General features: G+C 34.8%; 1 protein-coding gene across 1 annotated transcript in view; it reads right to left on the bottom strand.

Annotated features, from left to right (window-relative positions):
* Positions 1 to 820: 820 nt before the first annotated feature.
* PGAP1 (post-GPI attachment to proteins inositol deacylase 1) overlaps positions 821 to 22,103 on the bottom strand; it is a 79,074-nt gene continuing 57,791 nt past the window's right edge. Inside the window, exons 20-27 of the mRNA XM_004701510.2 lie at positions 20,021 to 20,114; positions 17,148 to 17,238; positions 15,906 to 16,103; positions 14,865 to 15,000; positions 11,918 to 11,968; positions 11,197 to 11,384; positions 9,495 to 9,599; positions 821 to 8,503 (exon numbers count right to left, since the gene is read on the bottom strand). Of these exons, the coding sequence (XP_004701567.1) occupies positions 8,365 to 8,503; positions 9,495 to 9,599; positions 11,197 to 11,384; positions 11,918 to 11,968; positions 14,865 to 15,000; positions 15,906 to 16,103; positions 17,148 to 17,238; positions 20,021 to 20,114 (1,002 nt within the window). The 3' untranslated portion in view covers positions 821 to 8,364. The remainder of the gene's footprint in view (positions 8,504 to 9,494; positions 9,600 to 11,196; positions 11,385 to 11,917; positions 11,969 to 14,864; positions 15,001 to 15,905; positions 16,104 to 17,147; positions 17,239 to 20,020; positions 20,115 to 22,103) is intronic.

A 22,103-nucleotide genomic window follows, 5' to 3' on the forward strand; every position in this document is an offset into this window, starting at 1 on the left:
TTCTCTAGTCAACCCAGCCTAAGACAGAGATCGTCTAAAATGACCAAATATCCTTTTAGCATGCTCTGTTGATCTTAAAAGAACAAACTGTGACATGGCAAGGGATGGCATTTTGTACCTGACAGTTGAAAGCCAACAAGAAAACAGGAGCCTTAGTCCTGAAATCACAAGGAACTGAATCTTGCCAACAATTGGAAGGAGTCTCCCTAGCCAGGGTCCTGATTTCAACTGAAATAGACCCTCAGCAGAGAACCCAGCTGTTTCAAATCAACATGTAAGAAGAGAATTCATTTACAGATAGATGTCCAATTTAGTACATTTTAATCTAAGATGCCCCTGCCATCAGTTCTAGAATGAAGCTGGGATCTGTGTTATTTAGTGTCTCTTTTGGAACCTTGTGGCTCTAAGGACAGACACTCTAGTTGCTTGCAGGAGCCCTGGCAGGTTAATTTTATTGACTTAGGCAATGCTCATGAACTTTAGAATTACTATTAGAAGGCACTTGCTGGGGAAAAACAAAACAAAACAGGTTTTTCAGGGAAAGATCATGCTTAGTAGTACTGGATGACCGGGTAATCTATATATACACAATGCCCTCAGTCGTTCTCAGTTAATTTTGGAAACTGGGGACACAAGTTAACATTAGGGAGATGCATAATTGAACAATTCCTCAAAATAGAATGCGAACTATGTAATGTCCATAAAAAATGCATGCCAAAAGCTAACAAATGCCAAGTTGGAAAATACTATTTATCATGCTTCCAATATTTGCGATGTTTTAAGTTCATCGCATCCCATGTTAAGTAAACTTTGCACCATATACCCTTGTTCATCAAATTTATTGTTGAACATTCAGAACAACAGATTGTGACAGATTGAAGGAAAAAAAAGCACCAAAAATTGCTACACATTAATACCTGAGCAGAGACAGAAGGCAAATATTTATCTATTGAACCCTACACCATGATATTAAAACACAGGTAAAAATCTTCACAACACTCTACAGAATACATTAAGTAGCACTTTTCATGAATTACAACCAGTTATATGTAATAATGTTAATTATACCACACGAAAAATACACACAAAATTACACATAAGTGTTTAGTATACTACACATTGTACAAAATACTGGAGATCATGCATGTTTAAATGAAACATCTGCCAGGTGACACTCATTTTCAGTGTACTCTGTAAGACAAGCTCCTTTCCACTGTCAAGGGCTGTTCCTGAGCAATGGACTCTCTGGATGAAAACAAAATCATCACATTGCAAATAAGTGATTGCTGAGTCTTATCTCACAGTGTGACTAAGGGTTTGTCCTCTATCAACTTTTAACTGTGGGGTAAAAATTGATGCAGGTTACAGTCATTTTAATGTTTTTAATTACATACTCTAGACCCAAATGTCCATCTCAATTTACCAAGTTTTAAGGAAAGACATGCTTTCGTTCTCCCTAGTTTCAGAGAATTCTATTTTTGTCTTTGGTGGAAAGGTAGTGAAGGTGAAACGGGGAAAATAGTTGAGTTAATTTCAAAACTGAAAATGAAAACTATAAAACAAAGTAAACACACACAGATGCGGGCTTCTTTCAGGAGAGCCCACGAGTATCCCATGAATAGAATGATTTGGAGTTCAATAGAAATTATATCCATGATTTTAAATAAGCACAGTAAAACTGTCGGTCCTAACATTTTAAAAATTGGAGTGAACTCTCTCAAACACTATATTTAGAAAGGAAAAAGAAACACAAGAGAAAATAATGTTTTTAAAAATACACCATATAAATTTGAGTTTATTCTTATTACTAAAAAAACTATTGGCTACATTCACGTTATTTGATATATACTAAATACAAGACTCAAAAAGTTGAGGAAAAATGAATACAGGTTTTAAGGGAAGAACTGATGCCTTTCATAGATTATAATCATCTGAAGATTAATTTTTCCATCTGTGTGAAGTTCAAACAGAGGTGTCACTAACACTCTTGAATCCAAAGGAGATTCTCAGAAACTTACTTCAGGCATAATTTCTGCTAATTTTAATCTAACATGAGAATTCTGGAAATTAGGAGGCCACCAGAAAACAGTTCTGAACAAAGGGAAACACTGGTCAACTTACAATAAGACCAAAGAAAAGACTTTTATTTCCAACCTTGAAAGGATTTGGGCCAATTTAAGGAGACCACCCCTAGTAAAAAACAGAGTGAAACAATTGTAGGGCATTACTTTCTCATTTTAAGGCACAATCTGTTTATCCCAAATGACTGTAGGTTCAAGGTCACAGTGATGATGTATATTCAATTTGGTCTGGTTTCTCAGGGCATACTGCTACATTTATAATTAGTCTTAAGTTTAAGAAACTAATATAATCACTTCAAAATAACATATCTAAGTCGCTTTTATATTTTAAAAAAGTCAATACTTAGTAAAATTTTCTATGTTATATACATTGAAGATTGGGGTTTTCTTTTTTCCTCTGTGGTAGAGAAGGGGCAGTTTATTTCTACAAGCATTCCAACAAACACCCATTAGATTAGGTAGAATGATTATGCATACAGGATTCTCCTACTTAGGATAAAGTTACTCAACACAAAGGATAATACACTTCTTTAAAAAATCAACGTCTACTGAAGTTTTAGGTTTTGGACATCATCTTTTTTTTACTAATATCACCATAGGTTCCAGCTGATCATTGGAGACAGCACTACTAACTCATGGGCAAGCATTTCAAAACTTAGCTGTTACCCCATCCATTTCCAAGGCTCCTTAAGCAATTGGCTTTACAGTCTCTAGGCAGAGAAAATGCATGTGGCTTTAAATGACAGAGACACTTTAATAAGGGGCTGAAATTACCTTTGATAGTTTCTTTCCCTTTCACAAGGGAAAAATGAAAGTATCAAGCAGATAAACATGGTTGTTTCTGAGGATTGTATTTTTACCTTTCTCTCGTGAGTACACGTCTTTGTAATGTTAGCATTAACATTTTGATTTTTATAATATTTTCCTTTAACACTGCATTGTTTACTTGTTTTTAACTATATTAGGTTTAAGTGGATATTGTCCCCTAGTGAAATGTGATTGTACAAAAAGGACTGAATAAAAATACATAGAAAACATGTTTTAAAAAAACTTCAGTGGTCAATTTTCTAACACAAATGAGACACCTGTACTACAAATGGCCCTGTACAACAAGAATAATGGTCACCCCTCACAAAATGAATCTCTATATGCAATAAGCTATTGCATACCCCAATTGAGTACACCCAATGAACGCTCCGAGAAAGTGTTCCAGAAATCAGACAGGGTAGAATAGTCTAAGCCAAAAACTTTAAATACTTTCTTCCCCAGGAAAAATGGGGGTATGAAGCATAAGTGTTCCCAATTTTCATGGTTCTTGTAAGTCCTAGATGAAAAATACTGAAAAGATTAATTTTGCTTTTCCCCAGTAAGCTAAGAAGAGTTCATTGGCACAAATATCCGGAGGTATTTTACAGTTTCATTTAGCTTTGGTGATAAAGTGATTTGCTAACCATATGAATGCAGTTTAATGGTTTCCAATGTTGAACTTTATGCAAAAATAAAATAAAATTCAAAACACAATTCAAATATGTCTTATTTTTCTTTAAAAGGAATGTAAAAAGTCCACTACAAGACAGAACAAGTACAACTAGAAATAGAAAATATGCCATTTAGGCTTTTGAACAGTTAATTATTCTTTTTCCAATAAACGTTTTACTACTGACATTACTACTATATAAATACTAAAAACCAAACATTAAAATTAAATAGCATATGGACTTTATAAAACTGGCTACTTTTAGATTTCCTAAACTAAGATTAGGATTCAAATATGCAAAAAAGTTGCACTGGTCAAAAATATATCAACATACACATCTTTTCATAAATGTTCCAAGTTATAATACAGACAGTGAATGCAGTATGATTCTGACTCATCTATATCAAGTCTGATATAAAGTCATCAGAAATTCACTGGTTACTTGGTATTCCAAAACATGTTTGGCAGCTTAACACGCCAAGCCATTTTAAGAAAGTACGGAATTGGATTTAAAAAGTACCAACAATAGACAATTTAATCAAGATGTAGCTTAGAAAATAAATTTTTGAAAGGTAAGTTTTCAATTCCAGTGTACTGTTTACAGTCACACTGTTAGTGGAATAACAGTTTTCTATTCTCACAATTCTCTTAGGTAGGCTTTGGATATTTCTAAACTTTATTTTGTTCTCGAAATTGTTATTATTATACAAAAATCCAGTCTTCTAGACTCAAAGTTTATCAAACACTGATTTTAAAGTTGTTCTTTGCTCAAAAAGACTAGGATAAAAATTTCACCTCCAACTACCTTGCTGATTTGTTTTGTAAAACATCAGACTTTTAAAGGTAAAAGTTGGCAAGGAAGTTTTCAGTGTAATTTCATAACACAGATACTTTAACTGCTTCCTGTATTCTGGAGAGTGTCATGCTTCCTAAATTGACCTTCCTCAATAAACTTCACAAGCTAACGTATTTACTATGATCTAAAAGTTAACAAAGGCTACACAGACACACACTAACAAAGCGATGATGAGAAAAAGTAAATGTCTAGTCATAGAATGTCCCACACATCTATTTGTCCTAACTGATTTTATTAACAAATACTAATATTTCAAGTGTAGCAGTATACAGTTTATCTGAACCCTAATTATAAAGCACTACTTTAGATTTTATACCTACGATGAAAATACAGGCTAACTGAACTGATGATCGGAAACCAAGAGCTCTGGCTCGTGTGGGCACCCTCTTGCTTCCTGTCTCGCCCGGCGCTTTCAAGAACTACATCTGAAAGTGCGTCTACCTGCTTTCATCTCATTTGCTTACCTTCTGCAAGTAGGTATTAATAACTCAGGAAGTAAACTGAACACACCACGCTGTAACGGTGAAGTAGGACGAGTTTTTTTAAAAGTATAGGAACTAGCTATTAAACAAATCAGATAATCTGCCTCAAAGACATTTCTGGGTGTGGCTGGAATGTGCACTTTCTACATAAGTGCTACAATCAGCAATAAATGTTTATTAGGCCTACAGCAGTTCTTTATCACTTTTTCCTGATTGTATAATCAAGTAGATATTAGAATAACAGTTCAATCAAGAAGTTATTCCATTATGTAAAACTGAATTTATCTGACCGAAATATATAAAATAATTTAAAAGATCAATCAATATGCATTTAAGAACTTAGAATCAATAGTAATCAGGCACACATGTTTTTTTTTCAGGACCACTGTTTTCAAGAATTTTGTTCTGGTTATAACTAAAGAGAAAAGAGTTACAGAACAAATTTAATTCCTAGCACAGAGAAATCTCAGAAAAAAGACACTGGCAACTTCTATTAAATGCTCAGTCCCAAATTATAATAGAAGTATTTCGAGAAGAGACTTTAGAAACACTGAAATGAACCAATGTTTTCTTGTTCATTCTGTATTTAAGCACAAAACGTGGTCAAAAACCAGCAATTACTAAATCAAAATAGCTCAGCAGAGCTTGGAAATAGAAATTTGCGGAATCAGATAACTCCTAAGTGTCAATAAAAGGACTTCATATTTTTAATGGCTGCTAACAAATCTGCTGTTTTAGTAGCGGACAGTAGACACTGTAGGCTTGACAGGAAGAATGTGTAATTTAACAGAAAAATGAATTTTCTTTTATCATGAATAATCAATTTTACTCATCTTAAAACAGAATCTACTGTCTTACCTATCGTAGTTATTTGAGCTTAACAGTTCATCAGGACTGTATATTCTTATTAGAATGTGTGTATCTATCATATACACACCATGTATATAATGGTTAAAAACCCAAACAATCATATTTTTCAATTGTTTAATCAGAGTGCTTTTGTAACTCTAAAAGAAGTATTTTGTTGGCATAAATAAAATACTAAGTAATAATAATTACATTCACATGAAAATAGTGTGCCTAAGCTCCTGTTTTAAAAAGCAAAGGAACTTATTCACAAATGAAATTTAATCTTCTTAAATTTTATTTGGCTCCTTTTATTTATGATTGGCACTGATCAAACAAGGAAGCCTAGTCTATATAAACACAATGATTATGGCTATCAATTGAAATTCCAAAGTAATCAATTTTCTTCAATGCTTTCTATATATGGACCTACATCCAAATTCAGCAATAAATAATACTAATTTGAGATACAACTATAATATCAGTGGTAATACAGAACAATCATGTGTACAAAAGTGTTTAGGACTGTATACATAGCCAAACATAGAAAGACGTGTCTATTTAAATATATACATGTTGTGCAATGGGACAATGCCATCTAGTATGTATTTTTTTCCTTCTCTGGTACTGAACATGCAAAATTTTTTATTTCATTACGTTTTGCTATTCTTTGCAAACAAAACAGGAGTCTTGTATTCTATGTCTATTGTAAGGTTATCACTTCCCTTTAATGGTCTCAGTAAATGAACATATGAATGATCAACAACAGGAATGAAGCTGGGAAAGATAACAATGGAACTTGAATTAAAAAAAAAAATCAAGCCAACTCTCAGAAGTATAATAAAACTCTCTCAAAAGGATGCCCAAACAGCAAGGACCTGAGACACAACTGAGAATAGAATTGGGGGTAACCCTTTTTGGCAGTAGAGTGGGGTAACCCTCTGTAGGCAGTAACAGCTGAGGGGTTGTAATGGAGTCCAAATGTAACTGATGGCAGATCACAAGACAGTGTTACTCTGGGGCATCCTGAGTACTCACAGGAACACAAGTCCACAGGTACAACTAGGATCACTGGTACGTAAGGACTTCACTCCAGAGATTTTGGTATTTACAGTGCATGTATCTAAAAGAATGGTGTGGTGGGATAGGTGTACCTTGGCCTGAGTTTATTCTATCCTAAGGCAGGGAGAACATGCCTTGACAAAGTTCTACCATCAACTTCCTACTTGTTTGTAGTTAAAAATGAACTGAGACAAACATGTTACTCTCTGAGTCCAAACAATAATCCTAAAAATAACCTGGGAAAATCATAATTCCACTGAAGCACCTAGTGCCTTGAAAGCTCCAATTTATACAGATGTAATATTTATATTTATACCATTAATGATGTAACAGCTTATCAACTGTTTTTAATCAACAGCATAATTTCTTAAGTCAAAGGTAGCACTGCATTTTACCATTCTGTTGTGCAAACTCTTCTAAAAGGTTATTTTGAATAACTCCTCATGAACTGGAGGCACTTTCGGCAACCACAGGGGCAATGAATTAAATGAGACCAGGGTATAGACTGAACAGCTGACTGCTCCATTAACTGTAAGTAAATTGCTATGAAAATTTCCTCTACATCTTTAAATATTAGATCTCTTTAGTAGTCTTCTCCACCAAAAAGCCTCTCGATGGTACAAACCACTATGTGCGAGGCTACTAACCAAAGGGTTTATAGGTTAAATCTACCCAAAGGCACCTCACAAGAGAGGCCCGACCGCCTCCCAAAATATCACAGCTTTTGAGAACCCTACGGAGCAGAGTTCTACTCTGAAACCCCAGAGTCTTCATGAGTCAGAATTGACTTGATGATTAAGAAATACATATTCACCAATAATACAATATAGGATTTGTATTTGAAAAGTAACAAGAAAATTTCATAAATTTTGAATTTTGGATTATACTCCCATCCATTCATCTTAACATTGGCAACAGGGAAAATGTTTCCTTACAATTCAGAACTGCATTTTCCTATAGTTGCTGTTAGGTGTCATTAAGTTGGTTCTGATTCACAGTGACTTTATGTATGTACAACAGAATGGAAACAAAAGACCTGCTTTCCACCCATGGCTGCCAAAACACGAACCAAAGGCCCTTCCGGGCTAGTAAGCATTTTTAAGTTTCATCAATATTTTAAGACTTACTTCTCAATATGCAAACTGTAGCAAATACAAGTAACACACATTTCAGAAGAGAGTTAGTTTCATGAGCCAAGAGCAGAATGCTTGAGGTGAGATTATAAACAATGCTGCATCTACTGAGATTCTAGGAAAAGACCCCTGGTATTGTCAACCAAGCAGACTAGCTGATATGCACAAGAGTCCTCAAAGGTGTTGGCTACCATGTCCCTTAGCAATTTTTCCAAAAATAGGTAGTACACAGACACCACACCACAAAACAAAACCATGCTCCAACTATTTTCTTCAAGCATTACAAAACTAATTTCCTATCTTCAATACTGTAAAAATAGACGTGTCTTCTCCAAAGTATCTTGATGTCCATGATGAATTTGTACGTTTCTTTCTTATTACTGGCCCTCTGGGCAAATATCACCTTTCTCATTCTTCAAATCCAATCTTACATAAAGTTGCAAAATGCATGGAGTAACAGAGGAACGATGACAAAGCACGGGACCCTGTATAAGTGTGCTGACCCAAAAGCGATCACACCGACAGCAAGAGGAAGTGGAAACTGTGACGCAGTCTTCAACAACTTACTGTAAGAAGAGAGGGAAACGGATATTATATAAACTGAATGAAGAACTAAAATGGACTTCTGAAAAACTTAAGTGTTTTATGTGATTTTAAATGCAGTGCTTTCTCATATAATGAATTTACCCAAATGTAACTTTTTAAAAGATCAATACAAGCTATATTGTGGCTAGAAAATGTAAAAAAATAAAATAAAATAAAATTTAGAAAATATAAATTTTTACATTACTAGATTGCCTTTACTTAGGAATTTTACATTGAGAAATGAACCCTAACATAAACGATGAATAATGTTTACTATGACATAGCACAGATGTTTAACTCTACAAAGCAAAACAAAAAATAACACAAGCAAACAAAAAATAGGTATTTTCTTAGCTTACTTTTAACAAGAGCCTTAAGACTAAATACTAGATATTACTATCAGGAAAGCCTATCACCCATTTTATTCTCAGAAAACAGAAACTAAGGAAGAGGGGCTAAGAAATTTGTCTTTGGACAAAAAGTTATTAAAAGCAAAATTAAACCCCAGGTTTGTCTAAATTCTGCACATCCCTAACAGAATCAACTAAAAAGGCTTCCAGAGCAATCAACTAGTCAAAAAACATCAAATTTTATTAGGGAAAATTTCAAACATTGAAAAGTAGAAAGAAAATTATAATGAACCCTCAAACATCCATATTCTAGCTTCAAAATTTATCAATTTTACTTCACTGCGACCTCCATTCACTTCCCCTCTTCCATGTTTTGTAAGTGACTCTTAGATATTATATTAAGGGATACCGCTTTAAGTAAAAAAAAAAAAATCACCATGTTCTAACAGGTGAGGCCTGTAATCAAGGAAACAAGCACATTATGCCAAGTGCATGCAAGTCAATCCTTGTTACGGCATCCGAGTTAGGAGTGGTCAAAGCAATTGGAGTAAAAAAGTATAAAATATGACAAAAAAGGGTGATAAAGACCACGAGAAACAGAGGGAAAGAAAGACTAAATTACCTTGACTTTATTGAAACAGTGTACGTATTTCCAAGAACTGCCATAGTTGGAATAAGAATAAATGCCAAAGGTTTACATGGATCAGGATTAAGTTTAAAGTAATACCTATATCAAAGAGAGACAGAAAAAAACCCAAACACTTTTAAGTTTAAAGTAACAGCTATAAAAAAACAAATACCCCAAAACCTATATATAAAAAAGCACAAATCAACAAAGCAGGAGTAATCAATTTAAACAAGAATTATCAAGTGAAACAAATTACAGAAACAACACGAGTAAACTTGAGAGAACTCCAAATATCTCATGAAATCTCTGATAATTCCTTTCCTGTAAAAACACCATGGTTGAGTCAATTCTGACTCATAGCAACTATACAGGGCAGAGCAGGGCAGCTCCATAGCTTTCCGAGGCTGTACATCTTTATGGGAGCAGAAAACCTCATTTTCTCCTGCAGAGCAACTGGTGAGTTTGAACTGTTAACCAAGTGATTAGCAGCCCAAAGCTTAACCCACTACTCTACCAGGGGTCCTCTCTATTATCTTATTATCTGTATTATCCAAGATTTTGTAGGACGAATTATATTAGAAATTATTGAAGAAATAGGTATATGCCTTAACTGCCACATATAAATGAAAATTTTAATAGAAAGCATATTAAGATTGCCCATATAGAACATATTAAGATAAAGTCAGAGTTATACAAAATAATTATTCTTATTTAAAAATCCACATCTGCTCTGTATCATTTATTAGTAGATGATGTCTAGTCTTCCAGATTCAGAAGTCTGTGCTCCCCGCAGATTTCTGGATCATGATGAAAAAGAAGGACAAAGAACAAAACATCTGCTCATGTATTATTTATAAATATTGTTCTATTAATTTAAAAGTATTTCCTGTGCTTCAATATGGTGTTGAGGTTAAGTCTTGGGTTAACTGCAAGGTCAGTGGTTCATACCCACCAGTCAATCTACGAAAGAAAGATGAGGCTATCGGTACCTATATAGATTCACTGTCTTGGAAACCCTGATACATGAGTTGCAATCAACTAGATGGCAGTGGGTATAGATGAATTATCTGGATAATTTATCTATGTAACATATAGATTCTAAAAACTCTATTGAGCTACTATTTGAGTTCACCAAATACTAAAAATTCTAGACATAATGTGGAAGTAAATTATAATGCTCTCATTTAAACTAAGACAATTATCAGGTAGCACAACAAATGATGGTTTCCAATAGTAAAATAGCTAACGTATATTAACTTAAAGCACGGACACCTTCGAAAGTATACACTGCTTTCATTCCTTGTTAATATTTAGTAATGTAATGAAACATTTTTATTCCTGCAAACTTTAGAAAACAAATTTGAATCATGCATTGAAAAAAATATTGGGCAGTAGTATTATACCTACAATTAACAAAATAAAACCACATTCTCACATAGGTCTAAACTCTAATAAGATTAAAGGTAAAATATATATAATTACTCTTTGGGGGCATATTTTTGGAAAAGTTCATAATCTCAAAGTTTGCATTTTCATTATAAGGCCAAAAATGTAACAGCATGGAAAATAAATTTTAGGTACTACACAATGTCTGGTTCTCGAGTAAATTTTTGTACCACTAACAATATAGCAAGTCTCTACCTGTGAATATTTGTTTGAATCATATTATATAAATAACTACATAAAGCAAACCCACCTAAGATTCTTTAACCAATAAATTAGGGATGGCATGGCGAGCACTACCACCCACGTTAATAAGTTAATCACAGTGCTGTGCATGCGAAGACTATCCTCCGCATCGCTAGCTGACAAACGGACACGGTGTTCTCTGGAGTCCTTATGGAGACTGGATTTCTTTTCACTTCTTCTGGAGTGTTTGGAATTCTATAAAGCAGTAGAGTGAAAATATTAAGAAACTAAACAAAGATGCTGTTTTATTTAGGAATACAATTATTTAACAGCTAGGTTAGTATATCTTTTAATTATTATAATGATAGGAAAGACTGAAATTATCTTGTTTAAAATGTACTTTAAAATAGTTATTAGTTACAAAATTTTTATTTTGGCTTACTACTTCTACAACTGGAAGTATCACTTCATAGTGTACAAAAACACAGATACTGACAAAGATCAAAATGCAGTGTGATCTAAATGCAATATAATATTCCTTAGGCTCACTTAGTCATTTAAACTCAAAGTAATTAAAAACAAAACACTGTACAGTTCTAAAATTTCTTACCCCCCAAACACACAAACTTGTATTTTACCCCGTTCTTCTACATTAAAGTGATGTAGAATTGTTTTTTTTTTTAATCAATTTATTGGGGCTCATACAATTCATCACAATACATAGATCAATTGTGTAGAGCACATCTATACATTTGTTGGTGATGTAGAGTTTTAAAAATAAAACTTACCACAGTCTGGCTACTTTTAAAAGTCGTTAGGCTGGCTTGCAGATGAACAATCTAGGAAAAAGAATTGATTTTTAATGTTTCTTTTCTTTTTAAACACTTTTATTACAACTGAGAAGAATTGTAACTTGAAAATTAAAAATATCTTAATTGTAAATCCATCTAAACATTTAGCTTAATTCTTTAAGAGAGAGAGAAAAACACACACACAAAAAACTATAAATGCTTGCTATTGTGGACTAAAACAAACCACAAAGTAAAACAAATGTCCAGAGTAAACTGGGGCCAGGTTGTGCTGGCACACCACTTAAGTTTATCATTACCGTATATACTCGCTTATAAGCTGACCCGAGTATCAGCCAAGCACCTAATTTTACCACAAAAACTGCGTAAAATGAAGCCTTGTAAGTTGTCTTATGATGCCTTGTGAGTTTTGAGTTATTTTCCATACAGTATAAGTAGTTTAACACATTCTACAATTTTAATCTTTAAGAATCTGAATTCTATTTGTAGTTATAAAATGTTTAGACTCTAAGGAAATCTTTAAGCTTAATTTATTATTTCTTAAATTTATTTAAGTATTTTAACAAAGTTTTGATTTAGGGTTAGGTGTTTTAAATAATTTTTTTAAACTAAAAATATATTTATAAATCAGTTTTTTCTCATGCACATAAATTTCCTTTGGAAATAAAAAAACCCAAACTGATAATTATCTGTAATATGTAGGTATGAGCATTAAGGCAGAAGCAAAAAAATGATAAGCCTCAAGTGAATCCTCACTGACCATAGACCAGGGATGTGAGTAGCCTTGCTATCATGCAGCGTGCAAAGGAAAGTGGATTGTTATAGACACAGGTAGGTTAAAATCATTTGACCTCCCTTTTGACCCATTTTAAATTTGCTCTAGCTATTAATATTTCCTGCATTCTCTTTAACTGAGGTTTTTCTCTGGTTTATTTTGTTATTATTGTTTTGGGGTGCTGTTCTTTTTGGTATATTTTTCTGCATATGAAATCCAGGATCAGTAAATCTGTAGGGACAGAAAGTGAATTTTATTTTATTTTTTTTAGGAAGTGGATTTTAATGGTTTCCTGGGGGCATGGTAGGCACGGGTTAGGGGGAAATGAGGAGCTAATAGCAATGAGTTTAAGAAGGAAGAAATGTTCTAGAACGGGTTGTAGTGATAACTGTACAATTGTTTGAAATATGATTGAAATATCAAAGTGTATGTTATATGGATTACATGTCAACAAACTATTATAAATAAACGCTTATCAAAAAATAATTATCCACTCTTATATCAACTTTCTCTCTAAAACATTAATATAGAAGCCACAGAGTTAAGCTCCCAGGCTATTCCTGCGAAGCTGTCAGTCTTCTGGCAAATGTTTTTCACTTCATCAGTAAAATTATCAATCCAATTACTTTTATAACTGTCTCAATTCTTCAGCTACATTTGTAGCATTCTACATTATCTTAGCATGACTGATTGCTTAATCCCACAGACTAATTTTTTCTTTGTCTATCACCAAGTTTTTTCTTTGTCTATCACCAAGTTCAAAAGGAAGGTGTTAATAAAAATTACTTTGGAAAAATTCATTTAAAAAAACAACAACATAATTTGCAAGAAGAGAAAGCAACCAGAAACAGATAATTTTTGTGTTTGTTTGCTATCAAAGAAATCTAGCTAAGAAAAAAATCATTTCAGTTCTAGAGTTAATTGTATAAAACTTAAATAGCAAAGCTTAAAAAAAATCATTTTATTGGGGGCTCGTACAGCTCTTATCACAATCCATACATACATCTATTGTGTCAAGCACATTTGTACATATGTTGCCGTCATCATTTTCAAAACATTTTCTTTCTACTTGAGCCCTTGGTATGAGCTCATTTTTCCCCTCCCTCATGAACCCTTGATAATTTATAAATTATTATTATTTTTCATGTCCTATACTGACTAATGACTCCCTTCACCCACTTTTCTGTTGTCCATCCCCCAGGGAGGTGGTTACATGTAGATATAGTGATCGGTTTCCCCTTTCTTCCCCCACCTTCTCCTCCTCCTCCTGGTATTGCTACTCTCATTACTGGTCCTGAGGGGTTCATCTGTCCTAAGTTCCTGTGATATGAGCTCTTATCTGTACCTATGGTCATGCTCTGGTCTAGCCAGATTTGTAAGGTAGAATTGGGATCATAATAGTGTGGGGAGGAAGCATTAAAGAGCTAGAGGAAAGTTGTATGTTTCATCGATGCTACACTGCACCTTGGCTGGCTCGTTTCTTCCTTGTGACCCTTCTGTAAGGGGATGCCCAATTATCTACAGATGGGCTTTGGGTCTCCACTCTGCACTCCTCCTCATTGATGTGATTTTTTGTTCTGGGTCTTTGATGCCTGATACCTGCTCTCATCGACACCTCATGATCACACAGACTGTTGTGCTTCTTCCATGTGGACTTTGTTGCTTCTCAGCTAGAGCCGCTTGTTTATCTTCAAGCCCAGATGCTATATTTTTTGATAGCTGGGCACCATCAGCTTTCTTCACATTTGCGTATGCACTCATTTTGTCATGTCCGGAGGCTGAGCATCACAGAATGCTGGGTTATTAGAACAAAGTGTTCTTGCATTGAGGGAGTACTTGATTAGAGGCCCAATGTCCGCTTGCTACCTTAATACTTAACGTATAAATACATGTACATAGATCTACTTCCTTATCGTTATATAAAAACATATTTACATATGTGCATGGCTGTATTTAGACCTCTATAAATGTTCTTTGCCTCCTAGTTCTTTCCTCTATGTCCAGCAAAGATGTTTTTAAAAATTCACACATACTTATTACATGACAGAAGATTATTACATCAGTAACTTAAAATTCTTAACAGTATTTACAGGAAAGGCTATATCTGCCTGGCACAAAATGTAGGCAATCCAGTTTTATTATTTGACATACCTTAAATACATAATAAAGATAAGTAAGAAGTATGGCAAATGCCCCACAAGTTGCCCAACTAACTGTGATCAAAATAACTGTCAAAAAGGGCAAGTCCGGTGTTAGCACCCTGATATCTTTCGGAAGTTCAGAGGGTCTGGAATAACAAGAATAAAGCCTTTAAACACATATATATATTAACAGTTAATTATATAACCACATATAAGAAAACAATTACCTTGCCAGCCTCTCTCCTGCTCATTAATACGCAAGCATCAAAAGGTAAAGAGTAAGGCATTTTTGATAAAGGTAAATGGTTACAAATACTAGAGTCTAAGTTCTGTACCACTGTGGTGGCTCTATTCCATTGAGAGACACTATGGCTGATAAATACACAAAGGGAAAAAAAGTAGAAATACTCCTTAACTAAAAGGCCTTTCATATATCTCCAATCCGGACACGAGGAGGAACAATTTTCTTTCTATTTCTTACAGACTCAGCTTCACTCAGATGCTTGTTGTTCATAACAAACAAATCAGATAAAATTTCCCATCATAATTCTTCCCATGGGTCTGGGTGAGGAAGAGTAGCAATCTAAACTAGTTCAAAAGTTACCAGAAAAGGCTAGCAGTAATTCAGGTATAACAAGTCTTTGGTCTATTAATAAAACTCCTGGCAACACTTTTGGAGCTCTTACAACATCTCATCTGTGCTGATTCTAAAGATCTTGATTGGAGTCTTCTGCCTTCATGTTTGCTATTAGAAGTTATCATATAAAAGCATGGCCTGAGAAGACTTTCAGCACAGACATTAAAAACATTTTTATATAATTTGTCACATATTTTTACTAGCTCCTTGGCACTAAGGTCAAAATCAAATATAATATTTGATTTGCAATAAATTATTTATTTTGGCAATGACAACTTATTTGAAAGCAAATCTATGCATTTGTTAGCTAGAACGTTGACTAAAAACAAATAAATTTTAAAGTTCTTTTTAAGAATATACATGTATTTTTATTTTCTCAGTGGCAATGACAAAGTTTCCAGTGCTTCACTTTACCTTTTCAAAGTTAGCCACAATGAAGAGAGGAGCCTCAGAGATGTAGAAGAGAGGAGGCCACCCCAGTAGGCAGTGCAAGTTCCAAACAGAAAGAGAATCAGGGACACAAGGGGGAAACACATACTCTGACTAGTTAAGAAGATGGCATCTAATTCTGGTAACAATAATGTGTCCCACAATTCTTTAAACCATTTGTACCTGTAGAAAAAAGAAAACATACAATAAGAGATAACCAAAAACAAGAAAATCAACAACTGACATTCAAAGATACACCATTTGAGGTGTTTGATCATTCACTGGAGTCCCTAAAGTCCTCTGATAAGTCATAATTTAAATTTTCCGAAAAATAAATTTTAATCCCTTGACTAAAACACAAGTCACTGATCTTGCAAACGTGCCTACTGATAACCAGGCAGCAGAGCCTCACTGAAGCTTAACTGCTTTCTATTGATCCTTGTGTCGTTGTGGCTTTTATTGTTGCTGTTGTGAGAAAGCAAAGAGAGCCAAGAAAGCAAAGGTTCTTAACTAAAAAAATTGCAAAATATAGGATACTCAGGTCTAAAATATGGTTGGTATGGAAAACAAGAGAAAGTGATCTGAAGCAATGTTTCAATCAACATCCTATAATGATTTATATTCACAAATCTGGGATTTTCAAAGGTCACGCAAATGTTATTAAAGGGCTCCTGTGTTTATACTATAAACTTGGATCGATAAGTGTTGTTAGTTGCTGTCAGTAGATTCTGAATCATGGGGACCCCTTGTGTGTGCAGAGCAATTTGTAAGTACCATATTTACTTGAGTATAAGCTAACATGAATATCAGCCGAGGCACCTAATTTTACCACAAAAACTGAATTAAAAGTGTGCTGAAAAACTTGGCTTATACACAAGTATATATGGTAGATCTCCAAGCCTATCTCACCAGGCAGCTCCGAATGGATTCTAGCCACCGATTTCTTAGTTAGTAAATGAACCCTTAACCACATGTACCATCTGGGTGTTAGGCTGATGTGCCTAAAGTTGAACAATTATTTTTAATATAAACATTTTATTTATAAATATTTTTAAATACAACTGAAGTATATGTTGACAAACATATTAGATCTTTATCTAAATAGAAAAATTTCATTGCATGAAAGTTGATCTCCATATTTGTTTAAGAATGTATATTACATATGGAATCAAATTTTTAAAAAATATGAAACAAAAGGAACATTACTATTCTGATGCTAAGACTTACCCCAAGAGAAACTTAATCATAATCACAAAAGGATCAACTTTGTAAGGTTTAGCTTCTTTATCCAACATAACAGAATATTCTAAACATTGGCCTGGAATTTTAAAAAATTACAAGAATTAGGGAATTTCTACTCAGTAAATATAGCACATCATATATAATACCTTGTCAATAAGAACAACACATTCCATGCCAGAGAAAGCAAAGGTTTTCATTATAATCACAGAGACTCCTCTTGAGAGATTAAATGTTACTGCAACAGAGTTTACAACCAAGAGTATACTTGTGAAGCTTTGGAAACAAAACACACCAGCTGCTCCTTGGGAGAAAGATGAGACTTTCTACTCCACTGAAGAGTTACAGTCTTGGGAAACCCACAAGAGCAATTCTATCATTTACTCAACAGAAGTGAGGTTGTTAGGTGTTTTTTTTTTTTGAGGGAGAGTTTTGTCTATTGTATTATAGACTCTACATCTGCCTCTCCAGAACCATTCTCCACCTGTCACCTTGCTCTAAGTCCTGGGAGGCTTGACTTTTCGTGGACTGACTTCTGGTTAGGCCCAATGGTATACCAGATGGCTCTGTTGCCAGCATAGGAATCAGGATGGTACAAAAGAAAATTAGTAAGTAGATTTGTTATGAATTGTGTCCCCCAAATATGTGTTGAAATACTAACCCCAGTATCTGAACTAAGACTGTTTGGAAGTAAAAATCCCTTTCTTTTTTTATATTAATGAGGGTATATCAGAGAAGGATGTACCCCAAAATTTCATCACTTCTGAGTTATAAAAGGGCAGAATAAACAGAGACACACACGGAGGAACAAGGAAGGCAGATTACTGAAACAGATGCATCTACAAGGACACTGGCAGCTCCCAGAAGCTGCAGTAGACAAGGAAGGACCTGCCTTTAGAATCATGACCGGTATTTGAACTTCCAGCATTCTGAAATGTGAAAAAATACATTTCTCTTCTTTAAAACCATCCACTTCTGGTAGTTCTGTTATGGCAGCACTAAGTAATCCAATTGAAAATATTTTGTTGAATTATTGAGATAGGGAAGATTATGAATAAAATGGGACTGAGTGCCTCCTGATAGACCAGTGGTTCTCAACCTGTGGGTAGTGACCCCTTTGGGAGTCGAACGACCCATTCACAGAGGTTTCCTAAGACCACCAGAAAACACATTTCCGATGGTCTCAGGAACCAAGACACCACTCCTCGATCCGTCTCCAGGCGGATCCGCCACATACAGATACGCCCACATGAGTACTGGGTGTGATGACATCATCGCACCAACCCCATCACATACACCCTGTACAAATACAGGTGTATGTGACAGGGTTGGCGCCATAATGTACTTATGCGGACCAGTCACACACGTGTAGAGAGCAGCTGCTGTGTAGAGAGCAGCTACTGTGTGAAAAGCAGTAGTAAAACGACATGTCACGAATTACAATTACTGGGTTAATGTAAAATCATGTACTGTAAAATCATCAACTACTGAAAAAAAATCTGCACCATGGGAACTTAATCTGGATGCTGATTGGTCTTTTTATATTCAGCTGGGGTTATATTCAATTGTAACAATTAAAATACATCCTACATATCAGATATTTATATTATGATTCATAACAGTAGCAAAATTAGTTATAAAGTTGCAACCAAAATAATTTTATAGTTGGGGGTCACCACAACATAAGGAGCTGTATTAAAGGGTCGCAGCCTTAGGAAGGTTGAGAATCTCTGTTATTGACTTATATAACACCTCCAAAGCATGAGGGTGGGAGACAGCCTGAACAGCAATATGAATTTGATAAAGCCTCTGGTTCTAATTACCAATTTATAGAATCAATACATAAAGTAGAAGAATACGCTTAACAAGGATGCAAGTAGGAAACTTGCATAGTACAAACCAACAGTCTGTTCAATAAATAAACTGAGAGAAAGGTGGGGCGGTGGGGCGGTGGGGGGAGATGAAGATTGAGAAACATAAAGGAAAAATTATAATATGCGAATCTTACATGGATACTGTTAAAATTATTTTGAAATACTTCATTTGATAACATTAAGGCATCATTGTTATTTTTTGGTGTTTAATAACATTGAGATTAATGTTTTATCTTTTTTAAGAGATATAAATACAGGGGAAAAAATTACCTTGTTCAATTCTTCCATGTAAGTCAAAACACCACTACCGAAACATAAACTATTTGAGTTAACATGGATACAAATGTGACACCCTAAGAAAAAGTGAATAATTTTCAGGACTTGGGACAAGCCAGGTCCAAAGACATAGAAACTCAAACCCCCAACTCACTACCGTCAAATTGACTCCAACTGAGACCCTATAGAGCAAGTGAAACTGCCCCTCTGGGCTCCCAAGACGGCAAGTCGTTATGGGAGTAGATGGCCTCGTCTTTCTCCTGTGGGGCGGCGGGCGGCTTTGAACTACTGACCTTTCAGCAGCCCAACACATAACTCACTATATACATCAGTGCTCTAAAAAACAGAGGAAAGGTTGGTAATAGAATCACCCAATACTTTGGAGTTTTTAAGTAGTTGTACCTACTACTATATAGCTGGTTTTTTGTTTTTTACTATATAGCTGTTTTTGAAAACTCCTTGGTTATGTTTCCTAACAAGCAACATCTAATATAATAGAATTAAAGCACACATACTACATATATGCATATAAATAAAAACAAGGCTGTCCGCTCTCATAAAGAGTGACAGCATTGGAAACCCTGTACAGTTAGGGTCACTAAGAGTCAGAATCCACTCAACGGCAGTGGGGTTGGGATATACTGAAAACTAATTGTTGTTCTACTTTAACATTCATAACAGAAATTGACAAAAAATTACAAGCGTTCTTACCTATTGAGAGAAGAGAGTATAACTGTCCCCCATAAGCAAGAAGGATGCTCGATACAATGTAGGCAGGAAGAGCTCCACCATGGAATCTAACTACCTGAGAAAAGAGGCAAACCAATGGGCAACGTCTCAATATTAATGTTGATAAAGGTTTTCTGAAAAAAAGTAGAAATGTTTTTCTTCACTTCCCGCCCTTACTGACATAACCACAAAGGTAGTTCTTTCTAGTAATGGGTATAAATCTCAAAATAAATGTTAAGAACACACAGCTTCTGAGAAACATGTTATCTTAATTTTTTAAATCAATGACATCATATAGTTGATTAGCATAGGCTATCACATGGCTCTTAAAGTATTCACCCGCTCCAGGTACAATGCTAAACACCTGACACGTTGCACCACCTCATGCTTTCTTCCCCCAAACTCTTTGAAGTAGATTCTGTTTCTATATTTTCTGGACAAAAAATCAGTTGCAAGAGCTCAAATGATGTGAATAATCAAAAATAAAACATACAGGCAAGTTATTTACTCACCCCTCTACGAGGGGTATTGCAAAAGTTTGTGGAAAACTGGAGTGGAAACACAATGAAATTTTTCCAGGAACTTTTTGACACCCCCTTGTATGTCCCCATCAGTAAAATGGAGATAATAATAGTATTTATCCTTCCAGGCGGGTGTGAGAATTAAATGTGTCCATTTAGAATAGTAACTCAGATGTGATAAACGATCAGAAAATGCTAGCTTCTACTATTAACTTCTTTTGCTCTTCACTGTCTTTAGAAATCTATGGAACTGGGATTGAACACATTATGTTATAGTGCCTTCAAAGCACCCATCTGTAGTATTTCTGTTACCGCAGCACTAAGCAATTAAGATAAGGTTTAAGATAAATTGAAAATGTCTTGATGACAATTAGGAGAGGAGTATGACAGAACCAGGACTGTGTGCCCACTGTTCCATCAGCATTCTCGAGAGTGAGTGTGGGAGAAGGAGCTGCTCCAACCTCTGTATAAAACACGCATGTTTCTACAGCAAAAAAAAAAGTAATAAAAAAATGTTAAATATTAAAAAGAAATGTACTTAAAACATGTTCTCCAGCTTACAGAATTTCTAAGGAGCAGACATAAACTCTGCTGGCAATCTGATAAATACATAGAAGTCCATGCCCACATAAATATGGGTAAATGTGAGGGAGCTCAGGGTCTCCCCGAAGCTGCTCCATGGATTCTCTTGTTAGAAGAGATTAGAAAAATTAAAAACAAAATTATATCCTTTACTTGTGATTGACAAGTTGTATTTTTGAGTGTAGGAGGGAAGAGTCATAGGAAAAAAGGTCCTTTTTGCACGCTGCATGATAGACACTGTCTGCTAACGACATACGAGGAAAGGAAACACACCCCATAATTAGTTATCAAGAATATGGAAGGAAAACTAAGCTGCAGAGCTGCCTCAGGAGCCATACTGCTGGATTTAAACTGCAGCTTCACCTCTCAGGAGCTCTGTGTCCTGGGGCAAGCTCCCGACGTACTACTCCTTGGTATGTCCCCACCAATAAATGGAGCTAATAACGCTTCAAGGGACTGTGAGGATTAAATGTGTAAAGCATTTCGAATAGCAACTGGCATATGGCAAGCAATTAGAAAATGCTTGCTGAAATTACTAACCTCCAATACCCTTCACTGACTTTAGAAATCTTTTTTTTTTCTTTACTTTAGAAATCTTTAAGTCCTACATAGGGTATTCTCTATATAAAGTGTTTCATTGTAAGGGAATTAAATGTTTTACTGGCCTAGAAAAACAGCTGGTAAAAGATAAGACTAAGTCAACAACTGCAAATTGGCCTCCTTGGAACAAACTCAAACTTGGATGTGCTTCCGCTAGTTTATTATATGCTACATTATTTAAACAAAAAAATTGACACTGAAGACCCAACCAGACCTCACCTTTAAAGCCTATCTTCCTTTACAGTGTAGAGATCTGACAACACTGGACTTCATTTCTACCATAAATTTATTTACTAGATTTTCTTGAGAAAGTAACTTTCAATTTACTTTTTAGTCTGTAAATATCTTGTGGGGAACAGAAG

This window comes from Echinops telfairi, unplaced genomic scaffold (genome assembly GCF_000313985.2).
Source record: "Echinops telfairi isolate 266 unplaced genomic scaffold, ASM31398v2 ScPeMD7_3;HRSCAF=10, whole genome shotgun sequence".
Classification (NCBI taxonomy): domain Eukaryota; kingdom Metazoa; phylum Chordata; class Mammalia; order Afrosoricida; family Tenrecidae; genus Echinops; species Echinops telfairi.